Consider the following 13972-nt stretch of genomic DNA (forward strand, 5'->3'; position numbering starts at 1 on the left):
TGCACACCTTCTTTTCCGGTTACGCATTTTAACTCGGCCGGGGGTGGTACATTACGTAGGGTTTGATGTAAGTATAAGCGCTTAACTATTTATAGTGTGCCTATCAACTTTCATTAAAGCAAAAACTGTTTTATTTTAGTTTGAATTCAAAAACTAATTGTTATTTTACTGTGTATTGTTTTCCTCTGAAATCTTTCCTAGTGTTGAGTCGTGTTTATATGTTGCTATTTCTTTTGTCGCGGTGTTTTGTTACAATTTTTGGTCCTAAGCATGTTATAAAAGTTTACCAAAAATACAATAGTAATATTTGTGTTAATCCTTTAACCATTCCATAAATTGAGTAAGGGCTCAAACCTCACTTGTTTAAAAAAAAGGGTGAAGATTGAAAACAATAGACAGTAAAAGAGAATTTATTTTATAAAAATCAAGAATCCATAGTGAGAGAATGATGAGCGTATTTAAAAGAATAAAAATGAGAAGTTAGATGTATTAGATGTAAAATTAGACAATAGTTAATAAATAGAGATACAAAACAAGCTTAGATTATAGTAATGATAATTTATAGGACAGATAAAGAATTATTCAAATAAATAAATTCGCAATAAAATCAAAAAAGATTAGACAAATGATAAACAGACTTGATATTACTAGTACATTAAGGAAAAGTATATTTTTAGGAATTGAGAATCAGTAGAGCAAAATAAAAATAGAAGATAGGTGGTAGCTGAGAATGAAGAGAAGAGAAACCCCGTTCTGCGATGCTCAGGTACATCCACAGCAGTTGACTCAACATACTGCGAATCAAAACAATACCGTCTACAATCACATATTACTTCCCTTTCCCACATTGTCGCGCCCCTTTCTTTTAGCCGTCTCGACTCTGACCCGCGGTGGTCAAAGGTTTACGATCCGTTTCCACAGGCCACCAGCTAGGTCATCATGAAAACCAAGCCAACGTGGAGGTAAGAAAATAGGACACTCGCAAGGAACCAGAGCTATACTGTTCTGATCAAGATAATTCGGATGATCTAACAGAACTACTGATGTAGTTAGTTGCGCTCCTTCCAGGATGTTCCTTACGTGGACGTCAACCGAAGAGCACGCAACAAGGTCAATGCCATTGCATGCTCTTAGGTATCAATCCTTGGCCTGCGATGTTTTTCGGTGAGAAATGAAACAAAATTCTTCTTCGTTACGTTTCGGCCTACTTCTTGGTTTCGGCCATCTTCAGACACAAAAACTATTCCAGGCCAGGCTACTCCTGCTGGAGTGTCTGGATCGTGTCAGCTAACACGATCCAGACACTCCAGCAGGAGTAGCCTGGCCTGGAATAGTTTTTGTGTCTGAAGATGGCCGAAACCAAGAAGTAGGCCGAAACGTAACGAAGAAGAATTTTGTTTCATTTCTCACCGAAAAACACCAACTAAAGCCAAAAAACACAAATTTGTTTTTGCATGAAATTTCATTTTTTTCAAAAATCACTATTTTTTCAAAAATTCATAACTCGGCGGCAGATTATTTGACCATACTTCTCTATGGCTCTAAAGTTGCGGTTTTTTGTCCCCTAAAACAAATAAAAAAATCTCGAAAATGAAAAAAATACCTGTTTTGGAAAATTCAGTTTTTGTGAAAACAAAGTTAATAAAAAAAATCAAGCAAATTTTTTTTCCGTGTACCTATTTTTTCTCGATAGTCCTCAGCAACACCTACAACTTTGCCGAAGATCAGAAAATTCACTCAAAAGTTACAGCTGTATTAACGTACCATTTTTGTATGGACATCGACCAAAATTGTATGTTGAAAATAATAATGGAGTGATATAATAGGTCATTAAATTGAAATATGAATAAAACAACTAGCTTTTAGTCGACTTTTGCAAACTGCAACTTTGTTTCGTTCTTTATTACACAGCTCTCTATTCTAATACTAATCAAAAAAGGATCAAACTTTCGCAAGCGAAAGCAACCATTCTCCTTACACGACACTGATTGTTACAATAAATATTCATAAAAAATACGTCAACAGTTTTTGTTGTTTCGTTTCCTTCCTCTCTTACACGCTTCTAACATTTTACGGGGATATCTTTTTTTCTCATATGTTTTACACATTATTTTCTCTTCTCTTAAAATCTACAGTTTAAATTTTGTTTTGGCACTTGGATTTCACTTAAAAATACACGTTCAACACACTCTTCAACTCGCCAGCTTGGCGATTTGGTTTGCTTGGTGTGTCATTTATTGTTTTTGGTTGATCACATTAGTAACGATTCTCCGCGCATCTCTTCCCCACGAGCTCAACTCGGATTTGCCCCACCGCCGCCACTGGGCGGAGGATTTGAAGGGCCACTTTCGTCGGAACCGATTATCACCCAACCCGCTTCCGCCGTCGAATCTTGCCGTTGGAGGGAGGAGGGACTTGGGCTGGTTGTGGTGGAATTGGGTGCAGCGGATTGTTGGTGGTGGTTGTGCTGAAGGTGAGGAGGGCCAGCGGGTGAAGGGCTTGTGGTGGTGGTGGCGGTGGCGGCTGGGGTCAAGGAACTCTGGTTGCCGGCGAGTCGCTTCCGCTCGTCCAGCTGCTTCTGGAGGTTCGCTTTGAACTTGAGGAGGGCTTCCTGGAAAAGGAGAAAAAAATATTTTAGATAAAATGCAATGAAGTTATAAGTATTTTTTGAATATTTTTCGATATCTTGTTTTGTTTAATTTTAGATTTTTTGGAGTTTTTGTACAATAAAATTACTTTCGAGAAGTTCTATTAAGCGTCTCATTATAATGGCTTTTAAAAAATGAGTAAGGATATTTCATTCGAAAAAAAATACCGGAAATAGGGTTTTCCGAATAACCGAGCTTTCAGCAATTGCTAATTCCCATCAATACTTTTAAACTCCATTTTTTATAGGTACAGCAATATAATTTTTCAAGTCAATATTAAGTAATCAATTAAATAAAGATATCTTTAAATTTTAAAATTAAATTTCTTCATTGAAACTTTTTTTTAAATCTTCTATCAGTGAAAGTTGCAACGTTAGAGGAAGGCCATGCCCCGGGGGCGTAGTGCCAATAGTTTCGTTTTTTCAGTGAAAGTTGATCATTTTTTCAAAATTCTGCGATATTTATTCCTTCAAAAATAATAATAATAATCTTTTTCTAACAGTTCTTGTTAGCAGCAAATCCAAATTCTTATAATTTAATTTTTTATCATTAACAGATATCAATCTCGACTGATTTTTTTTAAAGAAAAAAAAAGTAAGTGAAAAAAGTCAAATAATTTTTTGTTGTTTGAAATAAAGCTAGAACTCACAAAAAGTATTTTTCAAAACATCAATTATTTTCAAAGTTCAAGTTATTTTTTTCAAGAGCGGGTAACAAGATGGAGCTGAGTCTAGATCAAGGTTGTTTACGATAACGATATTTCTATCGCTATTTCGATAATTCTATCGCCGATAATCTTATCGCCGATAATGGACGATAACTCATTTTTAAAATCTTTCTAAAAATCGATCGATTTAATTTTCAATGCTTTCACTAAGAATATATTTCTTGAAAATCTAGAAGTTTTCTAAGTAAAATATGTACTTAAAATTGATCAAAAAATACCGTATTTTTTTCGAAAATAATAAAATTTTCTAATTTTACAGCGAAGCGAAATTTTGCATGCTTTTTTCACTTTATTAAAGTTTTTTTTTGGAAAATACTAAAATTTTAACAAATTGCCGTATTTTTTCGAAAGTACCCAATTTTTTTTATGATTTGCAAAATGAGTATTAAACGAAGCGAAATTTCGTATGATTTTTCACAGAGTTTTTGTTTGCAAAATATATTTTTTTCACAAATTACCGTATTTTTTCGAATGTACTCAAATTTTCAGAATTTGCAATATGGGTATTAAATTTTTTTTTATGCTTTTCACATTCATTTGTTTGTAAAATATTTTTGTTTTACAAATTACGTATTTTTTTCGAAGATACTAAAATTTTTATAATATGCAATGTGGGTATCAAACGAATTGAAATTTCTTATGCTTTTTTAATTAATCAGAGTTTTTTTTGAAAATACTAAAATTTTCACAAATTACCGCAAAAAATAAAAAAAAGTATAAAAATTGAATTTACGACCCATGATTTCAACATTTTAATGAAAAAAGTGTTTTAAAATGCATTATACACCTGTCCAGTTGTTTTGCCATCATTAGTTTCCAAAATATTTAAGTATTGACAAAAATTTATATTTTTGCGAAACATAAAATTTTTGCGGTGCTACACATTGGAATTTCATAAAAATTCAAATTATTTTTAAACAAGCCTAAACATGCTAAATTTGATTATCAATGCAGTAAAATGCATTTTAGATTGTATTCCGTCGATTAGACTTATATTTTCATGAAAATTTTAAAGTTTTTTGGAAACATATTTTTTGCCCCCTGATTTTTCAGACCAATTTTGGAGGGGGGCGACATAAACTTTGAACAATATTTGCAACGGCGTAATTAAAGTTTTTTTTTGAAAATACTAAAATTTTAACAAAATGCCGTCTTTTTTTCGAAAGTACTCAAATTTTTATGATTTGCAAAATGAGTATTAAACGAAGCGATTTTTTATGCTTTTTCACATTAAAAGAGTTTATGTTTGTAAAATATATTTTTTTTTCACAAATTACCGTATTTTTTCGAATGTACTTAAATTTCAAAATTTGCAATGTGGGTATCAAACGAATTGAAATTTCGTATGCTTGTTCAATAAATCAGAGTTTTTTTTTGATAATACTAAAATTTTCACAAATTACCATATTTTTTCAAAATTACTCAAATTTTTAAAATTTGCAATATAAGTATTTGAGTATTTTTGAAAAGATACGGTTATTTGTGAAAATTTTTGTATTTTCCAAAAAAAACTCTAATGCTTTTTTAGCAAACGAAATTTAAATTTGTCTGATACCAATAATGCAAATTTTGAAAATTTAAATATTTTTTGGAAAAAAACTGCATTTTGTGATTTATTTTAATTTTACAATAGCTTGAAAAAGAATACAACATTTCGCATCGTTATATTGCATGTTTAAAAAATTGAGTGTTTTTGAAAATAATACGGTATTTTGTGAAAATTTTTCAATACATATTTATGCTTTGAAACCTATAAAATTTTCAAAAAATACTTTCTTAGTAAAAGCAATTTTATAAAGATTTTAAAAATGAGTTATCGTTCACTATCGGCGATAAGATTATCGCTGATAGAATTATTGAAATAACAATAGATTATTGTCGGTTGAAAAACACTGATTAAAATAGAATTGTATGATTTTTTTTTTCAAGCGAAATTTATATAAAAACCCTTATATTAAAACCTTGACAATTGTTCTGCTTCCGCAAATATATATTTTAATTTTTTTAAACTGGAAAATAATCCAGTTAAAAAATCTTAAAAAATAAATTTTGAATCATACATTTTATGAGGATACGACAAATCCTCTTCTTAAACGGTTATTCGTAGAGTTATCTGAAAAAACACAACATTATCGCAAGCTTTTTATTGCTGTTTCTTCGCCTTGTGCCAAACTACAATTTGCATTTAAATTAATTTTAAAAAGTTTCGTTGTTTACTGGAAATTGAAAAATAAAATAAAACCATATAATAATCAAAATACAAACAAACAATATTTTAATTATCAAGAATATAGTCAGAATTACTAAAATCTAATATTTAATCTAATATTACAATCAGCTGAAAATAACTTATATTTAATTTGATTAAAATTCGGAACTTTTAAGAAAAGAACGTTGCCACTCGGCGTTGGTTGCTCCTTAGACCATTTTCCATCCAACTACAAGCGAAACTTTTTTGAGAATCCGTGGAAAATTTCCCTTATCCCCTGAAAAAAAGTGGAGCCTCAACACGCTTTCCGTCATCCAAATCCATCATTTTCTCTTGGTGTGCGGTGAAGCTGGGAGTAGCTCACCGGCTGACATTGTGGTGATACACATGACGAAATCCAGTGCGTGAACCACATGAATCATCATCTTCGAACAACCCAAATATTTTCAAAACAATTAGAATATGACTTATATTTTCGTTTTTAACGTCAACTTATTCGAATCGTAGCTTACCTTTTCCTCCAACTTTTTCAAGTACTCCTTCTTCAGTCGCAACTCCTCGGCTGGCATGTTCATCTGCAGAGCATCACGATGAGCTTGGTTGGTAACGATTTGTGTTTGGATCTAAAATAATTCGAAAAAGTTTTAATTTTCTAATATCCTCAAAATTCACAATTCAACCTCACCTCCCAGTACTCCTGCACGAGCTGTTTGTGCTCGTTGTGGATCTGCTCGGAGCGCGGGTTGCCCGGAACCGGCTTCAGCGGTCGCAGATTGTCGTCCAGAATGCTGTTGAGGGATTTGTAGTCGAGGGCGGCCTCCGTCGTCGTGGTGGTCGTCGTCGCCGTCCCTGCCACGGCGTTGGAAATGTTTAGGGACTGCATTCCGGCGGACATCAGGTCGACCGGGTGGGTTGACGGGGGTGGGGGTTGGCCGACTCCTCCACCGCCACCGCCACCGGTGTTGATGTGACTAGATTTGCCGGTGGTGGCGGACACGGCCACCCCGCTGCCGGCATCGATGGGGCCGTTGTTGCGTCTGGTCACCACCAGGCGTTCGGTGCCCTGGTTGTTGGCTGTTGGGTAGTGGAAGTTTGGTATGTAGAAAATGAAAAGGGATTTTTGATAGTGTTTTTTTGTAACATCGCGTGTCGAAGCGAAAATAGTACTTTATTTTGTACGCGAAGAATTGGTATTAAGAAATCAATAAATGGTATTAATAATTTATCAAGTAATATCAGTCTAACTTCCATTTTATGAATTCAGATTCGAAACAAAATTACAGATTTCTAGCAGAAAAAAAAGTAAACGTATTTTTGCCTTCCTCACCTTACTGAGGAAAGGCTATAAAATCACTCGAAAAATGAACTTCTTAATTTGACCTCGTAGACCCACCTTCACGTATACCTATCGACTCAGAATCAAATTCTGAGCAAATGTCTGTGTGTGTGTGTGTGTGTAGGGATGTGGGTCTGTGCACCAAAAAATATGCACTCGATTATCTCAGCACTGGCTTAACCGATTTGGACCGTTTTGGTCTCATTCGATTCGTCTTGGGGTCCCATAAGTCCCTATTGAAAATTATGAAGTTTAGTAAAGTACTTCAAAAGTTATGCTAAAAACGATTTTGGCGTATGTCCGGAAGATTGTAAAAGGGTGGTTTTTGTAAGAAACCCTGTCATGTTATACATTTTCAGAAAGGTATTGAAAAGACCTTTCCAATGAGCCTAAAACATCAAGGATCTGACAATCCTATCAAAAGTTATTAGCACTTAAGTGTTATTTATACACTTTTTGGAGGCCGGATCTCAGATATTTCAATGACAATGATGTCCGGGTCCATCATGCGACCCATCGTTAGTTAGATAATCGAAAGACCTTTCAAATGAGCCTAAAACATCAAGGATCTGACAATCCTATCAAAAGTTATTGGCACTTAAGTGTTATTTATACACTTTTTGGAGGCCGGATCTCAGATATTTCAGTAAAAATGATGTCCGGGTCTATCATGCGACCCATCGTTAGTTAGATAATCAAAATACCTTTCAAATGAGCCTAAAACATCAAGGATCTGACAACCCTATTAAAAGTTATTGGCACTTAAGTGTTATTTATACACTTTTTGGAGGCCGGATCTCAGATATTTCAGTAAAAATGATGTCCGGGTCTATCATGCGACCCATCGTTAGTTAGATAATCGAAAGACCTTTCAAATGAGCCTAAAACATCAAGGATCTGACAATCCTATCAAAAGTTATTAGCACTTAAGTGTTATTTATACACTTTTTGGAGGCCGGATCTCAGATATTTCAATGAAAATGATGTCCGGGTCCATCATGCGACCCATCGTTAGTTAGATAATCGAAAGACCTTTCAAATGAGCCTAAAACATCAAGGATCTGACAAACCTATCAAAAGTTATTGACACTTAAGTGTTATTTATACACTTTTTGGAGGCCGGATCTCAGATATTTCAATGAAAATGATGTCCGGGTCCATCATGCGACCCATCGTTAGTTAGATAATCGAAAGACCTTTCAAATGAGCCTAAAACATCAAGGATCTGACAAACCTATCAAAAGTTATTGACACTTAAGTGTTATTTATACACTTTTTGGAGGCCGGATCTCAGATATTTCAGTAAAAATGATGTCCGGGTCCCAGGGTTGGTATTTTCTCATTTCTCGCCGATGGCCGAGGGCTTTTAGATATCGTCCCTCGCTCAAATCATCAAATTTTCGGCGTTCTTCCAAAACTGCATCAAGAGAGCGAAGCGAAAACGACGCCGATGAAATAGCGAGCAACGAACAAACCGATGCGTAAGACGGAAAAAATCTCTCACACAGCCAGTCCCCTCGCTCAAAAGCAAGAGAAAGAGCAATCGTGAAATTCTCTCGCCCGTAAGCCCTGTAGAAATGAGTTCATTTGTGTGCGTGAGCTCCAGTGTATGTATACAGCAATTTCGTGTGCGTGCCTCTCCGGTTGGAACGATAGTTCCATCCGAGCAAGCGATAGGGTATTTCTCGTCGATGTGATGGGCTTTCGATATTCGCGATAGCAAGCCGACCATCACTCGGCTGCGAAAGAGAAGAGAAGTTTTAAGAGACGAGGAACGCACCGAAATATGCATCAATGATAGTGCGATGGTGATGGTTTACCTACCCTGCCGGGTCCATCATGCGACCCATCGTTAGTTAGATAATCGAAAGACCTTTCAAATGAGCCTAAAACATCAAGGATCTGACAATCCTATCAAAAGTTATTGGCACTTAAGTGTTATTTATACACTTTTTGGAGGCCGGATCTCAGATATTTCAGTAAAAATGATGTCCGGGTCCATCATGCGACCCATCGTTAGTTAGATAATCGAAAGACCTTTCAAATGAGCCTAAAACATCAAGGATCTGACAACCCTATTAAAAGTTATTGGCACTTAAGTGTTATTTATACACTTTTAGAGGTTTGATTTCAGATATTGTGATAAAAATATTGTCTGAATCTTCCATGCGAACTATCGTTGGATAGGTATTTTTATCAGACCTTGCCAATGAGCCAGAAATATTGATGGTCTGCGAACCATATCAAAAGAAATGAGTAATAAAGTTGATTTGTTAAACATGTTAAGGGGGAATGTTGCTATTTTTACTGAATGTATTGACTTTATGAATATGAGGAAGGCACCAACCACCTAAAGGTGGATTAAGTAACGTTTTTGCTTTAAAATCACTTTTTGAGCCGGTTTTGAGGACGCTGTAACTTTTTTTAGGGGCAAGCTAGCACCGTACTCGCTTCGGGAAAGTTGTAGAGCACCTTCAAGAGCATCCAAATGTGTCCGAATTTGTTTCCATCCAAATACCCATAGAAAATTGAATCGCTTTGCGCAAAGTGAAGACTAAAAATATCGTTATCGAACTTTGAGGGGTTGTTAGGACCCCAGAAGGGATTGAAAAATTGCTGTGCTCACGAAATTTTGACAGCGTTTTTTTTCATGCCACCCTGTTGATTCACACGAGCGGGCATGATAGTACAACTTCAATGAAATGTGGTTAATTGTGCAGGAAACTAAACATTGAGGCTTTATTACGTTCCATAACTTGTGTCATTACAATACATTGCTTGAGAAAGTTCTCGTATGTTTCAAAGGTAAAAAAAACAGATTATTTTTTTAAAATCAATTTAGGCCGTTGCAAATATTTTTTGAAGTTTTGCGGTGCTGTTCATTATAATTTAATAAAATTTCACACACTTTTATTTGCCACAAAATCTGTCACCATTTCCTGATAATATTACCATAATTTTTTTGTGTATTTATTTCTCGGTTTCCGTTAAAAAATGCATTTTAGGAGCTAGCCAAATCATTTTGCCAGTAATTGTACTTTTCAGAAAACCGTGGAATTATTGTGTTTTAAAACCAAAAAAAGGTGAGGGTCACTAAACCCATTTTTAAAGCCTATTATGAACAGACTTTTTATTGAACACTTCGCTGAAAATTCAGGTTTTTAGTTATTGCACATGATTTGAACAAAAATTTATAGAAAAAAATGTTGGCAATGTCAAAAAACGATATTGAGCTTGAGGTTCAAAAGATTAAAAAAGCTTAAACTACAAAAAAGGATGATGAATGAATGAAAGATTTTAAAATCAAGTATCGATTTTTTCACGCTAATAAAAAAACATAATTCATACATAATTCATTTAAAAAATAATATTCAGTTTGGAAACAGTGTAGCAATACTTGAAAAATAATATTTGTAATGCTGAAATTTTTGCTTTAAAAAGCTTCAAAGATTTCAAATGTTTTGTTTTTTTTTTTTCATTTTAACTTAAATTTATTTGTCAAATGAACAAGTTTGAAATAAAATCTAATTAAAATTCTGTAATTTTAATAGTTTTTAAATTAACAGTACACAGCAACCAAGGAAGTTGTTGTCTTCTTATTCCAAAATTGTTGAACTAACGGATCCAATCCAGACAAACTTGGCTTATTGAATTTATTCTCTTGAAGAAGGTAAATTTAGAATAGACATAAGGCCGTTGCAATATTTTTCAAAGCTTATGTCGACCTATATTTCAATACTGGCTCTAAAAATCAGAGGGAAAAACAGATTTTTTTTTTTCAAAAATTATTCGCGATTTTGTTCCACAATTTTAGTGGGAAAATACGTCAAATGAACTTGAAACATTTGGAAATTAATTTTCTGTCCTGATATTTATATTTAAGCATGATTGAATCAGTTTCAAAGTAAGTTGAAATTTTGTTTTCAGTTTTTATGTACAGCAAAAAGGCATTAAGTTTTTGTCAGAACTAAGAATTTTCAAACTTATGATAAAAAAACAACTCTGCAGTTGCAAAAATTTAACAAAAAATAAATTATTATTTTGTTAAGGTTGAGTCAAAGAATTTTAATTTGCATATTATATTTTCAAGGGACATTAACTTGAAGAAATGCATAGTCCTAAACAAAAATAAATATTTGAAAACAAAAAAATGAAAAATTTGAAAACAAAAATGAATATTTGAAAACAAAGTTAAATTTGTAGTTAAGAAAAAATATGGCAAATAATTTCTTGATTTAGACCGATGCTAATTTTGTTCCCTCTCAAAAATTAAAAACTAAATAAAAATTTAATTAAAAATCATAGTCTCAACATTTGAATAAAACAAGTGCTTTAAAATGCGTTTTACACAAGTTCAGTTGTTTTGCAATTTATTAATAAATTTATCATTATTTTTCAAAAAAAAAAAAACTTCTGCTTGCGGTACTGCACATCGAAAATTCAAAAAAAAAAAAAAATCAAAAGATTGAAAAAAAATTATCAATCTTGAAATGTGTAATTTGTCATTGAGAAAATAAACACAATTTCATACTAATATAGTCAGTGCTTGGCCTAAATTTTAAAATAAATAATAATTTTGCATTTAAGGATAAAAAAGAAGAAGTTTTCATAAAATTTTGAAATGTTTGATTAGTAAAATAACTGTAATTAAAAAAATATATTGATGCATAGCATTGTTTTAAAAACGGAATACATTATCTTTGGACAATTTTCCAATAGGAGAAGGTAAAATAAGTTTGTAAATAATAAATATTATGTTTTTTGAAATGTAATTCAAAAATATCTTCAAATTTATAGGCATTTTCAATAGAACAAATTTCATACAAAGTGTGAAAAGTTTGATTCGTGCTTCGAATTCAGTTTATTTTAAACATGAACCGATAACTTTATAAACAAAAATAGTTTTAACAAATTTCAGGCAAAATTGTGACTTTTTAGCAATTTTAAATACAATTTATTGATATTTTATTAAAAACTTGCAAACTTAGATAACTAAATATTCATTTTTTCTTTAAAACTATACTAGCAAACTTAGTGATGATTAAGGCTACCAACTGTACGGATTTTTTCCTTACCATACGGATTTTCGAACCTCTTCGCGGATTTTTAACAGGCCGGAATTTTTGTAGGGAATTTTACGCCTTTTAAACCTTTTAATCATTGAATTGCTTTTTTTGATTTGGTCGAAGCTTTTGTTAACTAGAAATTTTTGGTTTCTGTGAGTTTGATTAAAAAAGGGAGAGTTTCCGGGGTTTTGTTCAATTCAAACTTGATTATCAATAATTCTAGAGTTTTTAAACTATTGTCTTGCTTATGTTGATAGGACCTTTAAAAAAAACTCTAGAATTGTTCTTTTAGAAATTCCTTACTAAATATATTCCATTTCTAAAAGCTTTCTAAAACTTGTGAAAACATTTGAACATTTAACAAATCTAGAGTTTTTTTAAAGGTCCTATAAACTGTTGTGTTTCACATGCTATAGGACCTTTTCAATAAAAAAAACTCTGGAAAAGTGTTCGTGAAAACACTAAGAGCGATATTATTCGTAAAAACAATCTTGACATTTCGTAAACTTTCAAACGTTTAACAAAACAAAATTGAAGAACATAATTATTTGATTCAAATCACGGTTTATTTTATGAATACTTTTAAACGTGCAAGTTATAAGCACTCTGATAGCATTTTGTGAAATTTGTTAGCTGTAAAAACGACACAGTTTTATATTTTTAATTCTAAGATTAATTAAATTTAATTTATCTAAATAATTCAATGACAGTTTTTGTTATACCATGGTGGCATATCGGCAAAGTGTACGGATTTTTGCTCAGCAAGAGTTGGTAGCCTTAGTGATGATATATTTGACGTAACAATATAATTTGAACACCTTAAATCTGATTTTAACAAGAAAAACTATGACTATCAAAGTTACCCCGGATTACAACATAAGAATTGTCAACTATTTTTAAGCACTATTGAAAAAACTTTTTTCAAAAATAGTGCCTGGACCTTGTGTGGCCTACCCCAGTACATGTTCTAAAAATAATAATCTGAAAACCCTTACTAATTGGAAAATATTACAAAAATAAAATGATATCCTATCAATGTCACCCCGGTTTACGGTACCTTAATTTGAAATAAGTTTCGACATCACAAGGCAACAACGAACTGTGATTTAGTATTTGACTTTTCTTTAGATTTAGAGTTGCAAAAGATTTTTTTTAGATTCAACCATAGTTTTTAAAATACATAAAAAATATAAAATTTTAAATTGTAAGCCATGGTATCAAATTTGGATGTAAAAAGTGTTTCAAAATGCATTTTATCCAAGTCCAGTTGCTATTTCACTATTTTTGATATTTAATTAAAATAATTATTTTTTTAAAGGAGTTCAAACATGCTAAATATGATTATAAACTCAAGAAAATGCATTTAAAATAGGTTTCCGTTGCTTAAATAATGACAGCTGTTTGTGGTGACTTTATGACTTATGTTAGGAAATCGATATGCATTTCCAAGTTAAAAAAAAAATGTTGAGTCAAATTAAGGTTTATTGACACCTACTGTAGACAATCCAGCAGCTCTGCAGACTGCTGGAGGTGCTCGTCGAGAGCACGGTCGCCGTCACGCTATCACACATTTTTCGAAGATTTGGGTTTTGGTTCACTTAAATTTCTTGGAATTCTTTTTTCAAACAAAACACACACACACACGCACACGTGCGCTTTTCCGTTTTCTTCCACGTGTCGTTTTCTTTTTGGATGAGATCAGTCTTGTCGAATGTTGGTTTCTTTAGCTTTTGTTGTTTGTTGTTATTTCCGGCTTTTCCACTGCACGACTGCCATACTTTTTTGTCGCTGTTCTGTTCCAGCTTCTCAGATGTTTTGATTCTTACATAATGCGTTGTTGGCTAAACGACCACAAATTGCACCCAAGAAAAAACAACAACAAAAATCACAGGAAAATTTTCCTCTCTCTCGTTCTTTCCATCGTTTCTTCCTTATGAAGTCAGACTTGGCCGCTCTTGATGACGATGTGGATGGTGAAACGGCCAC

General features: G+C 32.9%; 1 protein-coding gene across 1 annotated transcript in view; it reads right to left on the reverse strand.

The window, feature by feature from the left end:
* Positions 1–1860: 1860 nt before the first annotated feature.
* The window catches only part of LOC6038299 (mitogen-activated protein kinase kinase kinase 7), a 38877-nt gene continuing 26765 nt past the window's right edge, over positions 1861–13972 (reverse strand). The window contains 3 exon segments of the mRNA XM_038267123.1: positions 1861–2611; positions 6097–6207; positions 6270–6658. Of these exon segments, the coding sequence (XP_038123051.1) occupies positions 2294–2611; positions 6097–6207; positions 6270–6658 (818 nt within the window). The 3' untranslated portion in view covers positions 1861–2293.

This window comes from Culex quinquefasciatus, chromosome 1 (genome assembly GCF_015732765.1).
Source record: "Culex quinquefasciatus strain JHB chromosome 1, VPISU_Cqui_1.0_pri_paternal, whole genome shotgun sequence".
Lineage (NCBI taxonomy): Eukaryota > Metazoa > Arthropoda > Insecta > Diptera > Culicidae > Culex > Culex quinquefasciatus.